General features: G+C 37.7%; 1 protein-coding gene across 1 annotated transcript in view; it reads left to right on the top strand.

Moving 5' to 3' along the window:
• The first annotated feature begins 436 nt into the window (after positions 1-436).
• The window catches only part of LOC149529443 (uncharacterized), a 79,427-nt gene continuing 59,026 nt past the window's right edge, over positions 437-20,837 (top strand). The window contains exon 1 of the mRNA XM_089808885.1: positions 437-580. Coding sequence (XP_089665011.1) covers positions 490-580 — 91 coding nt within the window. The 5' untranslated portion in view covers positions 437-489. The remainder of the gene's footprint in view (positions 581-20,837) is intronic.

The raw sequence follows: 20,837 nt of genomic DNA, 5'->3' as shown, positions 1-20,837 counted from the left end.
CAATTTTCAAAAATAGTATTTTTCAACTTTAAAAAAAATTTAAATTAATATAGCTTTTGCAAACATTAGTATATTTTTAAATTTTTAGATTTATGTAACTAATATGAAATGTAATGGTCCCATTAGTTGAAGGAACTAATAATTTTTTTATTTAAATATTTAAAAAATCACATACTTTATACTTAACATTACTTGATATATTTTCAACGAATAAAAGCAAATGCCTAGAGATACCCATAACCCCTCCTCTAATACAAAGACAACAAAAAAAATAAAAATAAAATAATAATAACAATGACGCATCCATGGCAAGAACCTTACAAGAGAAGTGGATAATTAATATTTCTTAATTTTAAATGAATTGAAATACTTGTTAGCGAGTTCGAAAAAAAAAAATTGGTGGTATATGAGAGCGGAAATGTTTTAATTGCATGTCATGTAAAGAGAGCGGAGTTGTTTAAAATCTTATCCACCGAGTAAGGGGAAAATATGTCTCCGGCATTGAGCACGATGTCGCTCACTCATGGCTTCCGATTCACAGGCCGCATGCAGACACAAATGATAGGGGTTTCCCTAGATGGTTAGTCAAGTTCTGTGTTTTTTTTCCTTTCTTCTCATTTGAGGATTTCTGAAAACTTCACTACAGGGCACTGGAAAAATTACATAAAACAATACGGAATGACTCGTGTGAATGCTTTAAATTTCTTTTAAATTGATGTTATACTTTATATATTTTATTTGTTGCATGTTACAGTTGTGATAGCATCTAAGTGTGAAAGTATAGAAAATAGTCTGACATTATAATAGATTAGATTTTGAGTCTTTTGAAAGAAGATTCACAGTGTACAAAAAACACCTCACTTTGTATTGAGCTAAACTATGAGATATGGAGGATTCATTAACATCACACAGAAAATACATAAAATTTTGTAGACTTCAAGCCAGGAGTATCGTCGTTAACTTGAAGAAGAAATTGCGCACAGCTGGTAGGATTTCCTATGACTGATGTTGATGTTAAACTGTTATGTTCTTACTACTGAAAGTGACAAAGTGGAAAATCGCATATAAAATTGTAACTGGACGCTTGAAGTTGGTACTGCACTAACCCCAATAAAGGGGCAATTATAGAGCACAGATGGAATTAGCTCTAGCAAAATTAAATACAGTTGCAGCAGGGTTTAGGAAGAGCATTCAAAATTTGCAAGGATAATATAACATAACAAAAAGTTGCATACATATTCAACAATTATTTGGGCAGCGTAATTTTTCAAAAATTTGGGAAGCTTCGGGGAAAAACTTGATAACTTTATCGTTTTTTTTTTATTGATTAAATACAGTATAAGTGGGTGGCACCCTTGTATTGAAAGAAAAAATGTTACATGCCATATTTCTGTCTATTTCACTGTATCATACTGCTAAGCCGTAGCAACCTGACCTAACTACAACATCCTACATGGTCATTTTCTGGCCACCATCTCTATTATTTCTACCTATTGCTATTCCCCAACCATATTCACATCTATTACAACAGTTGATTAATGAACAATATTGTCCCTATTGTCTTGAATGTGCTGTCCATCATTGAAATCAGATGGATGCATTTCAAATAATAAATGCCTTTTATGTGAAAATAGGGATAAAACCTGTTTGTCTTTGCTCTTCTTGTGGGACGATGCCATTGAGGATATCTTTTTTGCCTTTGAACCTTAGAGTTATGTTGTGCTTCTTGTAGGAGGATGCCATTTTGGATACCTTTGACTAGCAAAGTTAGTTTTCCTTCTTGACCCAACTCTACAACCAATTAGTCTATGACCAAAATAATTGCAGAAGTTAACCGTAACCATAAAAATAGGTAAAACCTATACCTTGTTGCTCTTCTCGTAGGAAGATGCCATTGTGGATACCTTTTATACCTTTGGACTTTAACAATTCCATCATTGTTATGCTTACCATTGAAAGAACTATTTGAATTAGAACTTTGACCTTTGTCAAAATCCAAGCCAAATTTGCTTTTGTGTAATCTTTGATTGGCTAAAATTTCATCCAATATATTAGATAAGATAAGATAAATTTATTAATGTCCAACAAGAGACCAACAAAGGGCCCAAGGGACTACTACAAGCAAAGCAACAACATAGAGCACTAGCTCCAATGGTGTATGGAAGAAACAAGCGAACAACTAAGGAACCAAAAGACCAAATAATCAACAAATTAACCAAAGTCGGCAGGGGCTGCCAAACATGACAACCCCCACTCACTAGCTAGTTCGATCCATAGGGAAAAAGTTGAGAATTGATGGATAGGCCATGGGAGGGGATATCCTAAGCCATCTTTGAGAACTCTTGACGATGCTAGTAGAGGAAAGTTGTTGCTGAATGGAAGTGCATCTACGCTCTCACTGCCCTCTAAGGCACAAATTGGGGTCCAATGCATGCTTGGGATCCTGGGTAGGGGAAACCCCAGTGAAAGAGGTGATGAGCTAGTTGCACTAGGACCTCTGGGGGAGGAGTTGTCGCAAGATGTGGTTCTGGATCTCTTGGAGGTAGAGTGAAAGGTATCACTGGTCAATGTATATGAAGAAAGTGCGAGGGATTGTGCCACCTGAAACAAGCAATAAAATCTTCCTTTGATCTTGTAGTATGTGTGGCAATGGAAAATGAAGTGATTCTCTGTCTTAGGAACACTTGTCACAAAATTGACAAATTTCTTCTTTGGTTAGATGGTGGTTGGCCTCAATGTAGAGTTTCTAGGAGCCTACCAAAAGAGATACAGAGAGTGTGGGACTAGCCTTAGGACAGATACGTGGGGTGCACAATAATCCCATCCTGTAACTCAACGAAATGCGTCGCGTAGAGCACCATCTTAGCACAGAGTTTCTTAGAGGGACATGTCTAGGTAGTATGGATATGCTGTCTATAGATATTTGTCTTGATGTGCTTGTTCAACTCTTATCGGGAGGCCAAGAGATTAGAGGGAGCATCCAGGGAGTACTGGAAAGGGGGAGACGATCAATATCAATCCCAATGGAACCCAATAGAGGCGATGTTTGAGCAAACCAACAACGAGCTCAACCCATAAGGTCCGAGTAGGCAATGGTCTCCGGAGCGAAGAAAGAAAGATAGGAATATCTGTGTTGCCCCTTAAAGGAATCGACAAAGCCCTACAAGTGATGAAGGAACTAGACTAGGTTGAAAATGGTATTGAGTCTGAAAGCATGTGCCCTAAACTTCGTAAGGACAATGTTGTGTGGGTATGCTAACTATACTTGATAATACATCGGAGCAGGAGAGTCTAGACCCACTCCACAGAGGCCCAATTTGAATCTAATAAGGACAACCCTTGAACCACGCAACCTTAGAGAACATTACGTGTAATCAACGTATCCAAAAGAGTCATCTTGGATCTGTGTTTTGAAAGTGTTTCTTGAGCACTGTCTCAACAAGGGCAAGAGAACTAGAGCCCTTGTTGATGCAATGTTGAACCACTGACCACAAACTAAAGCAAGGGCCTAAAACCTGATTCCCATTAAGTATATGGGGAAATGACCACAATTTCTCCACCTTGGAAAAGAAAGCGGGGGAGAGGGGTCTTGAGACAATTGAAGACCACGACTTTGATCTTGCTTAGATTCACCATCAGTTGTCGTAGTCTACAAAAAGAATCAAGGCTACCAAGAAGTCTTTGAAGGCCTTCGGGAGAGGAGGCCATGAGGACCACATCATTTGCAAAAAGAAGGATAGAGATCAACACCAAGTATAAGTAGCAGGCATTGTTGGGGAGGGAGTGTATGTTTAGGAAATCCTCAAACTCATCAATGTAGAGTCCAAATAAAGTAAGGGTTAGAGAGAAGCATTGTTTCACTCCACTGGTGCTTCGAATGAAGGACATCCCCTGGGGGTCTTGATACAAAACTGATCACAATCTCATAGACTCATGATGACGCTCAGGAGTCACCGAAACGCCAATATTATGTAATCTCTAGAAAAGGGCCGCTTTGGGGATGAAGTTGAACACCTTGCAGAAATCCATAAAGCCGCAATGGACCTTGGAGGAGTGGTGGCGTGTTTCTTTGATAACAACTCTAAGATTTAGTATGTGGTCCATTGTTTGAAAATTTGGGTGAAAACTTGCCTGACCCCTAGCCTGTATGTCTCTGATCAAGTTTGTGAAAAAGGATGTTGTGCAAGATTGTGCTGTACAACTTAGAGAAAGTATGCCCAACCATGATAGTCCTTTAGTTGTTGGGCTTTAAAAGTGACCCAACCTTATATATTAGATGAATGATGTGACGGGATTAGAAGAAGGGAACCCAGTGCAAACAACCTTGTTAAGTAAATTTGTGAGAAAAGGCCCAAGGACCAACAGGGCAAACTTGAACGGTTCCACTTGGAACCCTTCCTCATTCGATGATAGTCCTATAGTTCTTGGGCTTTAAAGGTGACCCAACCTTATGTATTAGATGAATGATGTTATGAGACCAGAAGCGGGGAACCCAATGCAAACAACCTTGTTAAGTAGATTTGTGAGAAAAGGCCCAAGGACCATCAGGCCAAACTTGAATAGTTCCGCTTAGAACCCTTCCTCATCCGATGACCTGCTGCTAGTCATGGATCTAACTGCCTTGAAGATGTTCGAGAAGGTTAAAAGATGGTAGTGGTGGGGGAGGAGTGACGGTAAAAGAGGGTTGCCTTGGGATATCGTAAAGAGTGGAGGTGTGGGAAGCCAAGGAGATATGGCCTATAGCTGGATGGAGGGAGGATCTGCGAGGGAAGAGAGTCTGCTAGAAGACTTTGGGGGATTGAACGAGGGAGATTTGAAGGGACCGATTGCGATGAGAAATGAAGGCACGCTTCTTGTGGGGAGGGAGTGACAACAAGAGTCTTTAAGTTGTCTAGAGGAGTTAGGATGGGGGGTGGAGCCCGCACATAACTTATGGTGGAAGGATTTAAGTCATCATTGAATCTTTGGTTCATAAGGCAAGAACTCCTATGGGCGTGGAGAGGGAACCAATGAGAGGTGTGATGGGGAAAGGAGAGGAGGGCAACCTTCCAGATAGAAGTGGCAAGACTATCAAACATGGAGGGAGTGCTCTTGTGAGGTGGGAAGTTGGCAGGATCTGTCTAAATGATTATGGAAGAGGTCTTTGTCCCCCTCGTCAAAGCTAAGGAGGGTGCAGGGGGGCGAGGAGATGGAGGGGGGAGGGGCAATAGGGACAAGCATGGGTGCAGGGGAGGAGGTGGGAGGCATGGAGAGGGTTTGAAAGGTGATGTGAAGGAGAGCATGGTCCATAAGGGGTAGACAGGTGATGGTGAAGTGGTTGAAGGCAGGAATGAGACAAGAGCTAGCAAGGGCATAGTTCACAACATTTGCACCACCATAGTGCGACCAACAATTGAACGAACTATAGCTAGGGAAGCTGGGTAGTCCATTCATGATCACTACGTTAGAGGACTCACATAGCTGAAGCAACAGGCGGCCATGTCTTGTTAGAGGACCCAAAGTATCATCAGATGTCCTTTGAAAACCAAGAGAGGTTGGATATGGTAAAGACGTACAAATCGGGTTCGACATGTGGTCATGAAGTGGAGTTTGCAAGTCCTTAGTCCGTGCATTGAAGTCACCAATGATAAGAATTTTTCCTAAGTACCTAGTGATGTTGTTGATAAGGTCCATGAATGGGTCCCCCTTTGATCACATAATGTATAACATACGTGGAGGAGGTTGGTGGAAAGTAGCACAATGCAATGAAAAGATCCCTAGGACGAGAAGTCACCGAACACACACAGACCCACATAAATCTAGCAAAATTGTTAGAATGAACCACTACAGCCATACCCTAAATCCTGTTGCTAACAAGACAAGCAACCCGACCAAAACCTTTGACACCCCCTGCCCACATGAGCTCATCTCTGCAAGCTGACTTCTAGTGATAGCTAGTGACACTCATAAGAGGTCGATAAGGACTATCATGGGTCTTGGTGATGCAAAGCAGGTTAGCAAAATCTGCAGTACCTTGGAGTGGGCCCGACATTGACTAGAAGGAACCATTTCCATTCCAACTGTTGATGCGTAAGGACCTAGTACCACAAACTAACCTACCCACCTGTCTCAAGAAACATCATTTGGCAATCAGAGCCACTGGAACTACTGGGTTACTTGTTGATCTAGGTGGGGGAGCTGTCCCAAATAACTGCTCTAAGTTTATGTATCATGACCCACTTGCCCTCCTGCCATGCCTCTGCTACAAGAGCCTGAGCTTGTTTTAGCTCAACTACTTGTGATTTTGTGAGGTCTGATGGAGCCCTAATTTTAGGGTCTCCATTTATACATTATCCTCACCCTTTCCACCCTATGGTTAATATGGTTGTTCTATTTTGCATATTTTAGGGTATTCAATATTTAATATCAGTAGATGTCTTGAACATGGAGAAAGACCAATGAACCAATCACTACATTCATATTTGCACAAATATTTAGGCATAATACAATCAACACAAATAGAGAAAAAGAATCTGGACTAATAACATATTGTGGATGATGGATGCCCGAGTATATATGCTTACAAAATGTGGAATCAAAACATGTTGAGGCTGAGAATGCTCTAGCAGCCAAGTATGGAAGGCGCATAAGCACTGGGAAGGCACATGAACTATTTGAAGAGCATCATTATTCCAGCCTGTGGCTTCCCTATCAAGAGTGTGTGAAATTATTTGACAGAACTACTGAAGGAAGTGGTCACAGATATATCACTGAAAGTATCAGATCAATGTTACAAGATTATATAACCACATAAGAGATAGCAACTATATCACTGCTGAAGCCATATTGATATCAGCCAATGTAGGGACTTAAAATCCATAATTGCTGTAAGTGACGTATCAGCCATCATTCATAAATGATCAGATTAAGACCAAGTTTACAAAAGTAGTCCAAGAAGGTCATTTTGATGGACGCCTCATCTTATGTACCTGGATGAAAATATGCCACCATCTGCTGCAGCATCCAGGAAATCGTCAACAATATTGAGGAATCTGTTTTGCCCCATACATGTGATTATTCTGAAGGAGATGAATAGAAGTTATTAAGTTTAAATTGAGGATTTAAAATTTATCTGGCCAACACAATAGTGATCTGAATGAAGAAAGATATTTAGCATGTCAGAAGAATTTACTGGTACATAAAAAAAAATTGTATGTTAAGCCATTAGAGAACGGTAGCTATGGAAACAATATCTATTATAATGTACTGGTAGCATGCGTTGAGCAGCAGGATGAATGAGATTGAAAATAATTGAAGTTCGATGAAGAATGGAAGTCATCGATGGAGCATTCCAATCTATAAAGCATGGAAAAGTGTATTAAAGTAGTGTGTCTGTGGCAGCGTTCTGAATCTCCAATTGTGTTTTGAGATGGAGAAAGATTGTTGGTGTGTGTAAGTTGGTTTTACCATGTGACGAAAACCATAAATTCATATGTTTCCAGCAATATTAAGATGTGCAAGAAAATATCAGACAAGTAATGATCATGGATTGCCGGGGAATTATAGAATAAAGATTACACAGTGTAGGCGAATGCATTGAAGTTTTACGGGATTACGATCGGGTGTTGGGGATCTGCCTGTAATATGAACAGCCATGTCAAACCTGCCATGCCACCGTGGATGTTTAAAAAGCAAAGTTGAGTATTGAATGGCCAAAACAACGACTTGAATATGAAAAAGATGATTCAAAAAGGGGCTCTGCTTTTAATGAGTCTGGGGACAATCACTGCATAAGTTTGTAAGCCCATAGAAATCTATTTGTCGCACCAGGAATGAAGATATATGATGGAATGATATTGCCAGCACAAGAAAAATATTGTGAATAACATTTGTTATTTATATTTTGGGAACTTGATATGAATTTCAAATCACATATCGATTTAAATATTCAGACAAGCAGTGATATGTATAGGTGACTTTGATGTTGGTGGCAAATTACATAGAGAATGAAGATTGACATTCAAACAAATGCGGAGGAGACGCTTTCGTGTAAAGGGAAATATGGCAGAAGCATACCGTAGTTAAATCTGAATGATCAAATGAATTGATCTCTTGGAGCTTGCATAAGAGAATGACTAATATACAAAGTGGCAACCAAAGCATGCATATTGCGAATCAACAGGCAAATACATGCTATAAATCTTGCAACCCAATATGAAGTTAAAAAATATTAAAATAATTAAACACCTTATTTCATAGATTAAAATCATTTGAAGTTTAAGGTTGGGATTACATTAAAGAAAAATTATTTAATTATATTTAACAGGGGCATTATGTAAATGTGACTCTTCACTTTGGAAAGTCACAACGCTAAGCAAAAAAAGATATAAATAAGTAATTAGTTGAAGAATGACAAGACATAATCGAAAAACATATAAGAGAAGAAGGAAAGCATTTGTATGGAGGGATAAGGAGCTTTGATATGGCTTTGTAATATGAATTTTTAAGTTGCCGATTCGGGTTTAGGGACGAATTCAGGTTTTGGGTTCAGACAAATTTTTTCCCCCCCATTTTGGGTTTGTGGGTGGCTTAGTGAATGTGTGTGTGTGTGTGTGTGTGTGTGTGCAAAAAAGAAGAAGAGAAACATGCATAGTTGTAAAACTAACTTACTAAGTCATATTCATAGTATGAATATATCAATGTTACTTGATCATTGACCAATACCAAATGTCAAAGATAAACATTAAATACTCGCTCATTAATCTATGTTAATGTTGTAAAAAAAATCGTACATTGAATTACTAAAATGCAAAATGAAATTTCAAAACATAGACTAGTTCATTAGATTGACTTATAATAAAGTTTGAAACATAATGATAAATGACAAATGTTTAATAGTTTATCAATGATCATAGACTCATAACATCAAAGATGCAAATGCCCATTAAGGGTCAAATGGGTCATCAAAAAATGAGGGATCAATGGCTTCATCCCCATCTATATCAACATCCTCATCATTGGAATCCAAACCAGTTCCACTAGCCCTAGTTGCAGTCATATCCTCCTCGTCCTCCGTAACATCTAGCAAGGTAATTCTAGATAGATTTTGGACAGTCATATCCAAGTCAGCAGTCTCGGGTAATACATCCCACAACTTCTCTGGCCCCTTAAAGCTTGGATCCTTGTGTGATAGGAGGTGCTAGTTGTTCTGAATAAATACCAAGTCCTCTGCTTTCTTCGAACCCAACCGGTTACGCTTCATTGAGTGGATAAAAGAGTATGTACTCCAATTCCGCTCAGTAGCAGAAGAGCTCGCAACCTAGAGAGAAAACCAACAAAATTTAAAAAAGTTAGAAATTGTAATTTACAATACAATAGGAATTTAAGGGTACTAATTCTACAAGCTAAGTGGCCACAAGAAAAGGAAAAAAAACTTAAATACTTACTGTGCCAAGATCTTAATGGCAAGTGTTTGGACATACATGCAATCTTGCCCACGTAAGTACCACCATCCAATGGCATCCATTCTACTTTGGTCATTGATTGCATCAGGGTCTACATTTTTGCCTAAGGCAAAATCTGCAAACTCTCTCCTAACATTCGATGCCGCATCAGGATCACTAAAGAACTTGCTAAATGCTTTCTTATACCTACTAGCAACTTGAGGATCTCTGCATGGTGCAACTCTACCAGGAATAGAAAGTATCTCATCGCTATAATACCTGGGAGAAAGTGCATATGCCAGGAGGTGTAAAGGTGTAGTCATCTTGTTCCAGCAATGTAGAACAATTTTCTTCAATTGATTGTACAAGGTTTCCTCAGGATCCTGCTTTCTCCTCAGAATGACTTGGGATGTCAAATGATGTTCATGTAAGTTATCTTGATGTAGTCTTAATAACTTAATTAAAATTAAAAATCAAGTATTGTACAAAAACTTAAAACTTATTGATTTCACTCTTTCTAGCATAGAGTCCATGGCATCGTATATGACCCCCAAACAAGGCTCATCAGTGTTGGCAAATCGAAGCATAGACATGACGGGATCAGTGAATTTTAATACATATTGCACCCTATTACAGAAATCATCACTCAAGATCATATCCTTTATAGTTTTAGCCCTTTCTGCATCGGCTTGCTTCCATCCATTCCATTGGTTGCTAATAACCATTTGGCACAATGCTTGTCTCACCCTCACAAGTCGTCTAAGGACGATTGTGTGTGAAGCAAACCTTGTTTTAGCAACCTATTACCATGTTGATTCAAATTGTAAGTTAATAACACATTTGAAATATGTATACAACACAAAAAATATTTAATTCAACTATGTAAAGTATGACACAAAATGATAAATGAAACTAAATAAAGTTACTTTAAATAATTCCAAGCAGGAGAAAGTTCTGAAAATTGCTTGTGACATAAAGTGGTTTGTCCCAAACATTTGGATCTCCTCACCCTCCTCATACACCTTTTTCACCCATTCAATTTGGGTGCCAATTGCTTTCATCACCAAGTTCAAGGAGTGGATGGTACACGTCCAAAAGTAATGATCATATTGTGCTTCTACCAAAGCACCTGCAGCCCTACAAACTTTACCTTTGTCCATTATTACTTGGATAACATTGTCAACTCCCACGGACTCTATGGATTCAATGAGAAGTTGGGAAATAAAATTTGCATCCTTTATTTGCCCTTCACAATCAACCGCCCTAAAAAAATTGCCTCCTTGGGGAAGACAACAATCACATTTATTAATGGATGGTTTTTGCAATCTTTCCATCCATCAGAGACAATGCTCAACCCCGTTTCAGTCCAAGAATCTCTTATTGGTTTGAGGAGGTTTTCTACATTCTTTCTCTCATTATGCAATATGGTGGTTCTCAACCACAAGTGCTTCATTTATTGCTTGCACCATCTCTCTCCAATAAGGTGATCTCACTAGATTGAATGGAACAACATTTGTAGTGAGGCAACACCCAACCTTTATGTCAGCAATTTCTCTCAATCATTTTGAAATGCCTTATTAAATGTGCCTCTCTTGTGGGATGGGGGTGTTTCTATTTCATCTTAATTCGTAGATGGGGTAGGTAGGAAGGGATGTTGTCTAGTGGTTGTTTGAGAGGGTGGTGTTGGTGGTTTTTGCTTTGATCTATCTTTTGTCCCTTTGACACTAACCTATTAGCCTCTTGTTGTTCTTTTAACATGCCTTCTATTTGAGAAGCCGACAACCCCTTTTTACCTCCATCTGGGGGACCCTTACACATGCTAATCCCTTGACTTGGTGGGCCTATGAAACAATGTTTAATTTGGTAATATGAGCTTCTATATTGGGTTTGGCAAAAATTGCATTTCCTTATATACCCTCCCCCTCCAACACATTGCTCAATTCTTGTTGTATACTTCCACATAGGAGAACTTTTATCAATTTTAAATCTTTGGGATCCCTCCCCACCCATTGAACTCTGACTACTCATTCTACGATTTTTGCAATCTATAACAAAAATAAAATAAAAAATATTTTAGAACTTATATAAAACTTGATAAAAATTTAGAACGATAAAAAAACTAAAAACAAACTATGAAAGAAGCAAAAGGAAGGATCAAATGCATGCCTGGAACACTTAGCACTGATTATTGGAAGGATTTGAGACTCCACAAACAATCTCTACAACCTTTTCTTCCAACTTTCAAAATCGCCACACCAAAATGAGAGAGCAAAATGAGAAAGCAAATGAGAGATTAAATGAACGAAAAGTATCTTATTTTCCTTCCTTTAGGGTTAGAAGCAAAAAAAAATTAAAAAAATAATATTTTAATGTTATTTGGACCACTTTTATGGCTCCACGTGTTGCAAGTCCACTCGGATTCGCTCGAGTCCGTGGTGGGTCCGAGAGGGTCCCTAATTGGGATTGTGGGTCCGCCCGGATTTGCCTGGGTCTAGGCAGGGTCCCGACAAGATCCCTGATTGGGACTATGGGTCCACCTGGATTTGCCTAGATCCATGGTGGGTCTGGGCAGGGTCCTTGATTGGGACTGTGGGTCCATCTGGATTGGCTTGGGTCTGCAGTTGGTCCAATCAAGGTCCCTGATTGGGACTGTGGGTTCGCCCATATTCGCCTGGATCGCGGACCCGAGTGGACCTATAGTCCCAATTAGGGACCTTGCTTGGACTTGTAGCGGACCTGGGCTCGAATCTGAACCTGGACGAATCTGGATCCAGACCCAAGCTCTAGGGTTCAAACCCGAAATGGCATGGAGATTCAAACTATAGTTGATTCGTCCTTTATAATCATTTTAAAAAATTCTATTAGCAATTCATGTTAGATAAGTGGACGAGGTCATGTATGACATTTTAAACTTGATCATCACAGATATTGTGAAATATTTAATTGTTTCCAAATTTGTGTCTAGTCTGTCTCCCCAACCTTGGGAGTTAAAGCGCAATCTGGACTAGTTTAGAATTGCCTCGAGCCATCAAAATCTATTCAAGGGATTATGGAACTGTGGAAATAAAGTGGAATTGTAACCAACCATGCTCTGTTAAGAGAAACATCCTATAGTTCCTGCTAGTTGCGTAAGAAAGCATAGGCCACATGAAGTGGATCGATGGTGATAGGTGGAAGGTTGTGAACTTTCAAGTTGAGGTTTGACGCTCTCCTAGCCCTCTTGTCCATGAGCTTGGAGTGCACAAGAGCTTCCAACCTAGCAAGGGGAGGGATTACTATTACACATAATTGCTCACGTTTTTAGCTAAGTTTTTGTCTCATTTTTCAAAGATACCTATTTGTTGTCGAACTCATGTTGTTTGTTCTTGATTTGTTGGATCTCAGTGACCTTTATTGATTGAAAGTCAAGCAATTGTTTATAGTCAGCGAATTCAGTAATGGTGATAGAGGTCTCGTTGATTTTGTTCCTTTTTAGGTCTAGCTGTTGTTTTATTACCAAGCTTTCCATTTTCCATGAAATGCAATCTCAAGACAAGACAATCAGTTTCGCTAATAAAGCAAGCACGATTTCTTTCAAGGTTTGGTTCTTAGTTTCCAAGTGAGACATACGATCCAACTGTTGTAAAAGTGGGTGGTATTGTTGGTTCTCAAAACCGCAGATTGGAAATCCAAGAGCCTGTCACTTCTATGATAGGTTTCCGTAATCAATTTTGGCCAACGAACGAGAATCACCTTGATTCCCCTGCACTTCAAGCTCCGCTACACCTAGGCGGGTAGACCTTCTCCTCGAACCTAATCACTCGGTTCAGAGCATTTTTAAAGTGAATTTAAGCTTTTGGAGTTCTCCGGTTGGCAAAGTCCTCAAACTCGATTAAAATGAAACTGAATACTGAGTAATGGTTGGATGTTTTGTATAATGTTTGAATAATAATGAATTTGATGCTTGTAGGAAGGAATATATAGATTTTCTGATCTTAATAATAAAAAGACTAGTGCCTTTGCTCATCTAGGCAATAGAGTCAATTTCAATGAATTTTCACGTACAACTTCATAAAGTTCTTATTCACTTATACTGCCAACAATTAAATAATCAAGATGCGACAGATCAAATATTTACGCAATCTTAAATTGGTCCAAATTAAATTTTAACTCCTCTAGTAGGGAGACAAATTGGACACAGATACAGAAACAATTAAATGTTTCACACTATCTATTTGAATTTAACTGCTAAATGACCTTGTCCACTTAACCAACATTTAAATTGTATACAGAATTCCAAATAATAATTACAAAGGATGATTCATCTGTAGTTTAAATCTCCATGCCATTTAAAAATAAACAAAAAACCATTTTATTTTATTATAAAAATAAAACAGTTGAATTTATATTAAAAAGTCATATTTAAGCCCCTTATTCCTCCGTACAAGTAATATAAAATGCTTATTCAGAATATGAATGTTTTCGAAATGTCTAATATATCTTTGTCTATAGTCGTTCACTTCTTATTTATATTTGATATAGTGAATGTAACCTCTCAAATGAAGAGTTGTTATTTTTCAAAGGATAAATCATACCCTTTGAAAGTAAATTATTACTTAATAAACAAATATCAATGCCTCCTAAATACTCCCGATTAATTTTTGTAACTTAAAAGTTTGCTCAAATCATATAATGATTTTCTGGGCAATGATCAAGATTCATCTCACAAACGAAATCTCTTATGTTGCATTGGCGTTCAATATGAATTGTGTCACACCATTATGCATCTTGCAAGAACGTCTTCAGTTTCTACAAACTCCTACACGTCCTCTTGGCACCGTGTCCGGTTGTTGCGCTTGTCTTTACTATTGTCAATGTACAACCCTACACTGCTTATTTCATCATTCTGGATTGTATTTGAAGATTCTCAGCACCTGTACATCTACAGCAGTTTGATTTGCCCTGCATATGGTGTGATGACATGGGAAGAACTATATTATTGCATACTTAATATATCTACACAATCCTATTAATTCTTAGCAGATCTTGTATTTCATTTTCTCATTATTAGATCATATGCAACTGAGACTCTTCACCGTGTACATCTGTATCATATTGTTGTATATATTCACAACACAGATGCATCTTATATACGTTGCCTTAATACTGATTTCATCTTTTCTTGTTTGACTAAGAATCATGTGATTTGTTCTTTGCATATATTAGACTCACGATGGAATCTTGTATATTTTATTTCCATATTCCTCCTTCCACAATTTTCAACCGCTGAATGTGTTTTTTCTATGCACACATCATAAATACTATTGTATTAGTAATAAATTGAATCTTTATTATTTTTAGTTTTGCCGGCAAACACCATTCTGTCATCTTCAGGCGTTCGGGCTGTTGCTCCATATCTTTAATTTGTTTACTATTATTGATGTATGATCAGAGGACATCACTGGGCTATGACTTCATCACCAAACGATATGGATTGTATCGCTTCCCGTTAAACAAAAATCACTAGGCGCACATATTCGCTTCTGACGCAGAATCTCTTTGTGCTTGATCTTCATGTCATCATTCATCTTCTTAATATTTGCCCTCCAATATCTCCTTTTTGCTCTCTGTTCTGTTTGGATGCTGTCAATGATATTGGTATGAAGGTTTCATCTGATTTCAAAAGCTTCAAACTAAGAAATTCCGTTCGACGGAAGTGTTTCATCAGGCACACCAAGAGGAGCCTTGCTATTCAATGATTGGAGAGCATTTGGAATAGGCTTGGGATCCTATACAAACAGTATTCTGTTTTTTCTTTTCAATGTCTTTGTTTACTTTCCAAGTCCAAATGGGATTTAAGATGTGTTGATGTTTCTATATCATCGAAGATATTGCTTCCAGAAATTCACAAGGCAGCAGACTTACACATATACATGGTATCACAAGTACCGTCGTTCATATGTTTTTATTCTGACTGTAGCACTATTGTGACGGTATAACACTTTAATAATTGTTCAGCCTTTCTTACTCCTGAGTGTTGCAAATATAAGACTGAATGGACATGGATATGAAAGGGAATTCTTTGTATCTGGAGCACTTATACCATATTCTGCAACCTTTTGTTCCAAAGCTTCAGCAGATAACTTATCCAACATTTCTCACACCTTTTCAGCACTCAAGTATTCCACAAGTGGTTGGGCCAGTGTGGCATGCTAGTTTGCCATCACAAATTCCATGAGAAACAGACCACAGTCTGACAGTCCAGTCATCAATTTCAGTATTACAGTGTCTCCTTCCATTCTCGTCATGACTTTTATTGGTTTGAAGCATATTGGTAGTGGGTAAGATCTAGAGATTTTCCCTTTGCCATTGTGCTTGGAGCTCTAAAATTTGCCAAAATTTAGAGTCCCATCAGGTATCACATTTGATACGCATGTATGTCTGTAGGAGTTTAGGGACACCTCCATATTGTCAGTTCCCATTAATTGACAACAGGATCTGTAGAGAGTGCTGGTTGCATGAAGAACGCAAAAGGATGACCAGCAATAATGTCGTCAAAGCAGTGTTTTTACTAGAGAGAATGAAAACGAATCCAAACAGAAAGTAGACAATGCTCCGGGCCAGCTAACCCGAAGAAGTAGACCCCCAAAACTCGTTGAGTAGCAGTTGAAATAGTAAAATGTTGCAAGTATTGTATTGTAGAACTCTGTGGATGCATTGCACCAATGCAGAAGAGAGCCTGCACAAGGTTAGATGCAACAAGTGAAACTGAAGCCACACACGAAAAGGAAGGAGTCTGGCAAGTAACAAGTAACAAGCAACTGGAAAGTGCATGACATGGTAAGGATAACCAATGGACAAAGCAAGCAACTTGACAATGCTAGAAAAACAAGTCGAGGGGCACAGTTGAGGAGAAGCAGCAAAAGTTGCTATTGCTGAGAGAGGCACATCCACAAAGAGGTCTTCAACAATGGCAAGGGGGAGTCGACGAAGTTGCAGTAAAAATGCCCAACGAAGCAGGAAATGTCAACGGCGAGCAAGGGACAACAAGGTCTTTGAAAAACTAGGAATACAAAATGAAACACTGCGCATGGGAAGCAGTCCAGGCAACACGGACACAACCAACACGGGGAGGGGGCACCGAAACTGCTAGAGACGGTAGCCATGGCTGTGGGAGTTGCAGCGTGAAGGAGGAGTAAACTCAGTTGCAATCACAATTAGAACTGTTCTCAAAGTTTGTTCCTCTTTCAGACACAATCTTCAATTGTTGAAGTTCATTTCTTAAAGCTACTAGTTCACTTTCTAACTTAAAACAATTTGAGATTTTAACATAAGTTTAGATTCATTACTTCTCTTCTCTTGTCCTCTTCAATTTCAACTTTCAGATTATTGAGCATTTGATTTTCTTCTTTAAGTTCTTCAAGTGCCTTCTTCAAAGCTTCATTGCCCATTAATGTAGAAACCTTTTTCTTAGTATTTTCCTTCTTCAATCTCCTAATTTCTTCTAAGGCACATTACAGTTCACCTTCAAAATCTATCCCTCTTTCTTCAACATCATGCAAAACTTTATCACTCTGGTCCACAGTGAGTGACCCAACTGCCATGAACAATGTCTCATAATTTTCAGCATCAATCTCGTTGTTATCTTCTGAATTCGTACTGTCTTTTTCTTTGATGTACAAACTTTTCTCGTTCTTTGAAGAATTATCTTGAAATCTTCCTCATCATCTTTATCATTTTTGCCATAGGGACACTTTGCAGCACAATCCCCAATCTTCCCATAGTTGAAGCAATTATAAGGTAGTTCTGCTTTGTACTTGCCAAAACCCTATTTGAGTATTTTACAAAATTTGCAAGAGTTCTCTATTAGTATCACAGTTTTACTCAAAACTTACTTCCTTTGCTTTCTTTGTTGCTTTAAAAGTAACTTTTCTTTTAGAAGTATCTTAACAATTCTCATTTCATATGCTGTGAGAATACCATGTAGATCATCAACTGTAATTTTACTAAGATATCTGGCTTTTTGGATGGTAGAGATTTTAGTATTATTCCGAAAGGAAATGATCTCAAAAATTTATGAAGAACTACAAAATCTTCAACTTCTCTGAGACTTTTAATGCCTTCCACAATCTCATCAACCCCAATAAAATAGTCAACAATTTGCTCTTCTTCTTTCATCTTTAAGCCTTCAAACTTGACCATGTATGTTTGTAATTTCATTTGCTTCACCTTCATAAATGCTCTTCAATTTATTATAGATGGCTTTGGCTGTTTGACAATGCATCACCTTAACAAACTTAGATTAGATATGTCACAAATAATTGCATTCCTTGTCTTCGCATTATTTTTCGTACTGTCACAAACCATGATTGATATATCCACAATATAAATATATTTTTTATACATATATAATTGTTCAAAGTATATTACTCAGAACCTAAGCATTATCATATTAATCAATGTTAACTATTAAATCAATAAATGAACAACTAAATGAATGCTTTAGATGCATCTATGATTCTATATATATATATGTTTTATGTCATTGCATTAATAAATTAAAATAATATAATAATGTATATAAATATATAAACAAAGAAATCAAAGCGTTACTGTTGACTAACACACACATATTGAAAAAGAAATCAAAGCACTATCGTTGACTAGCAAATGATGTATCAGTTGACCATCAATAAGGAAACAAAGTGATTGCAGGCAAGGCACAGTTTGGAGGATATGAGAGAGGATTATTAACATGTTGAATGGGCATCAAAAGGGAGAAAGGACAAGCACTGTCAGCACTAAGTTGGCAGCACAGCATAGTAAAGAATAAATTGTTGCTAAAAACCCTTTAAGGAATGTGAAGCAGCATGGGGGGGAAGCAGAGATGCACAATGATAAAGTGCAGATAAATATATATAACGAAAGGCTGTGGTGGAGATGGTGGTCAACAAGGAGATTTTTAAGTCTGATCAATATTGTACACATCAATTACAATTTTTTCTTTTTGGCATCTGATTGCCTTGAATAAGTGTGAAAAGGAACATATACAATACAAAGCTGAATAGATAAAAGGAAAGAGAAATTCATAATTAAATAATTGGTACTGATTGACCAAGCAGGTTAATTGATCTCAGGGATCATAGAGTTGGTATGGAATCTATATTTGTTAGTTATTAATTAAGATAGAAGTAATACAAACTTGAAAGACATTTCTAAACTTATTTCTAAAATTCATAGGTAGACAAATAATATAGTTAACTCATAGTACAAGACAATTATATATTGAATCTATTATAGATAAGGATATATCAAGATATATATGCTTAGAAAAATATTCCTCATAATAAAAATCAGAATTATATAGTTATATTTTATATAAATATATATTTGTAATACAAGGGACTTTTGTAGTCTATTCTCTAATCACTTACTATAGCCCCTTAAGAGGATAGGGTTCTGTCAATTCGGGACAGGAGTAAATTCTCACCAAGCTGGGTGAGAATATGTATTTCCAATGCCTCGAGGGAAAATCTTGAGATGGCTATGAACATGCAGTCCCAATGCCATAAGAAAACCTAGTTGTAGATTGGTGTCAAGTGCCCTATGATATGGAAATTCCCATCCTCCTTAAGGTTGACATGTTTAAGAGAAGAAGGATTCAAGCTTAAATATGTTAATTTTATAAATTATTCATTGTTCATTAAAATAAATTCAGTTTGGATGCATAATAATGAACCTTAAACATTGGAAATTGACAACACCTTTTGGAAAATATTTAATACATACTAGGAAAAGGGCTCAAAGGGCATTGGAAAGAGAAAGGAGGAAACTAGTAACAAAATCTAAACCAAAATCAAAGAATACAATGGGTGAACCAATCACCGAAGAGATGAGGTCATTCATGGAAATAACAAGCAAGACAATAATGGGACAAAATAAAAGATCCCAAGTCCTCATGGAAGCCTTGAAAACATGAATGCTTCAATCAATGATCTCAGATTTCATCCTAGTGGAAGGGACATGAAAACAAATCATTTGGAAAATAACAGTAGGACATCCACACCAAGAATTAAAAAAGTCATCCTTCCTACCAAGAAGGATTACACCAAGGGAGGAAGAGGGGAACAATTTCGTCCCTAGCAGCATAGAAGAATCAGTAGAGGCTTGCCCAAAATTAAGTCCTGAAATAAGGAAACTGTATCTTTTAGAGATTACTGTGAAGCAAAGAGATCGAAAGGTCGTAGGAGAGAAAGGAAACAACCTAATGAGGACCTAAACAATAAGGTAAATAAGGTCATTTTGATGGATCTGGCAAAATCACAACCCAGGGATGGTCACAAAAATTAAACACTTGACTCAATCCTATGACAGAGGAAGATGCAGTTCAATTTGGCATCATACACTTTAAAGACATGGCCCATGATTGGTGACACCGTGGTGTCTGTACTTCTATGAAGAATTCTTACAGAAACTGATTAAATGGTTTGACTGTGAACATCACCAAAAGGATTTCGAAGAATTAACTCAACAAAAAATAAACAAGGAGGGTGGATGAATACATCCGTAGGTTCCAAGGAATTTCAGCTGGAGTCTAGATGAGGAAAAATTAACTAATCTATTGGTGGATGGGCTAAAAGAATCAATAAAAGGATTGGTGGCTGCCTTCAAACCAACTACCCTAGATTACGCTATTGAAGTAGACCTAAGTTTAGAAACATCACCTTCAAAATCATAACAATACACATTCAGAATCATTGCCCACATCGGACTCTTGATCACATGACTCCTAAAGAAGCCTTCGCAGGTATCAAACTCACACATTAGTTATTTCAGAATTTTGGTTGCCTAGTATATGTTCACATTCCTAAAGAGAAAAGAACTGTAATGTTCTGCAAATTCTGAGAATAGATCAGACTTCAAATGTAAAGACTAGATAGGCAAAAGGATAACCTTCAGCAATAACACCAATATTCAGGTTTAATATGCTGATGAAATTACTTTGGATCCTGGTACAAGTACGAACTGGAGTACTGAAAGTTGCAAATAAACTCGTGAGCCTATGCAGACTTGGAGATCAAACTGTATGTTTTCTGTGTGTCCCCATACTGTCTTCACAGCCCACTAAAATATCCATTACAGAGGGTATGTCCATTAAGGGACATAAGCCTCAGCATTTAACAAATAATTATTTTACCCTAAGTCGGCGTCTAACTAACAGTTGTTAGTCTGATCTTAACTAAAGTTAGTTAAGGCACAAAACTAAAGACTATTATACCCAGATCGCTGGCACTCTTAGAACTAGTATAAATAATTATAAAATGCCATTTCCACTGGAATATATAGTGATGAGAGTAAGGTACGATCTGTACCCAAAGACTTGTGGATTACCAGGTTAATTTCTTAACACTCCCTCTTAACCTGATAATCCTACAG

This window comes from Cupressus sempervirens, chromosome 11 (assembly GCF_028749045.1).
Source record: "Cupressus sempervirens isolate cs-2001-9-10 chromosome 11, ASM2874904v1, whole genome shotgun sequence".
Taxonomy (NCBI): Eukaryota; Viridiplantae; Streptophyta; class Pinopsida; order Cupressales; family Cupressaceae; genus Cupressus; species Cupressus sempervirens.
Note: the sequence above shows the minus strand (reverse complement) of the source record. Positions and strands in the feature narration are given on the sequence as shown.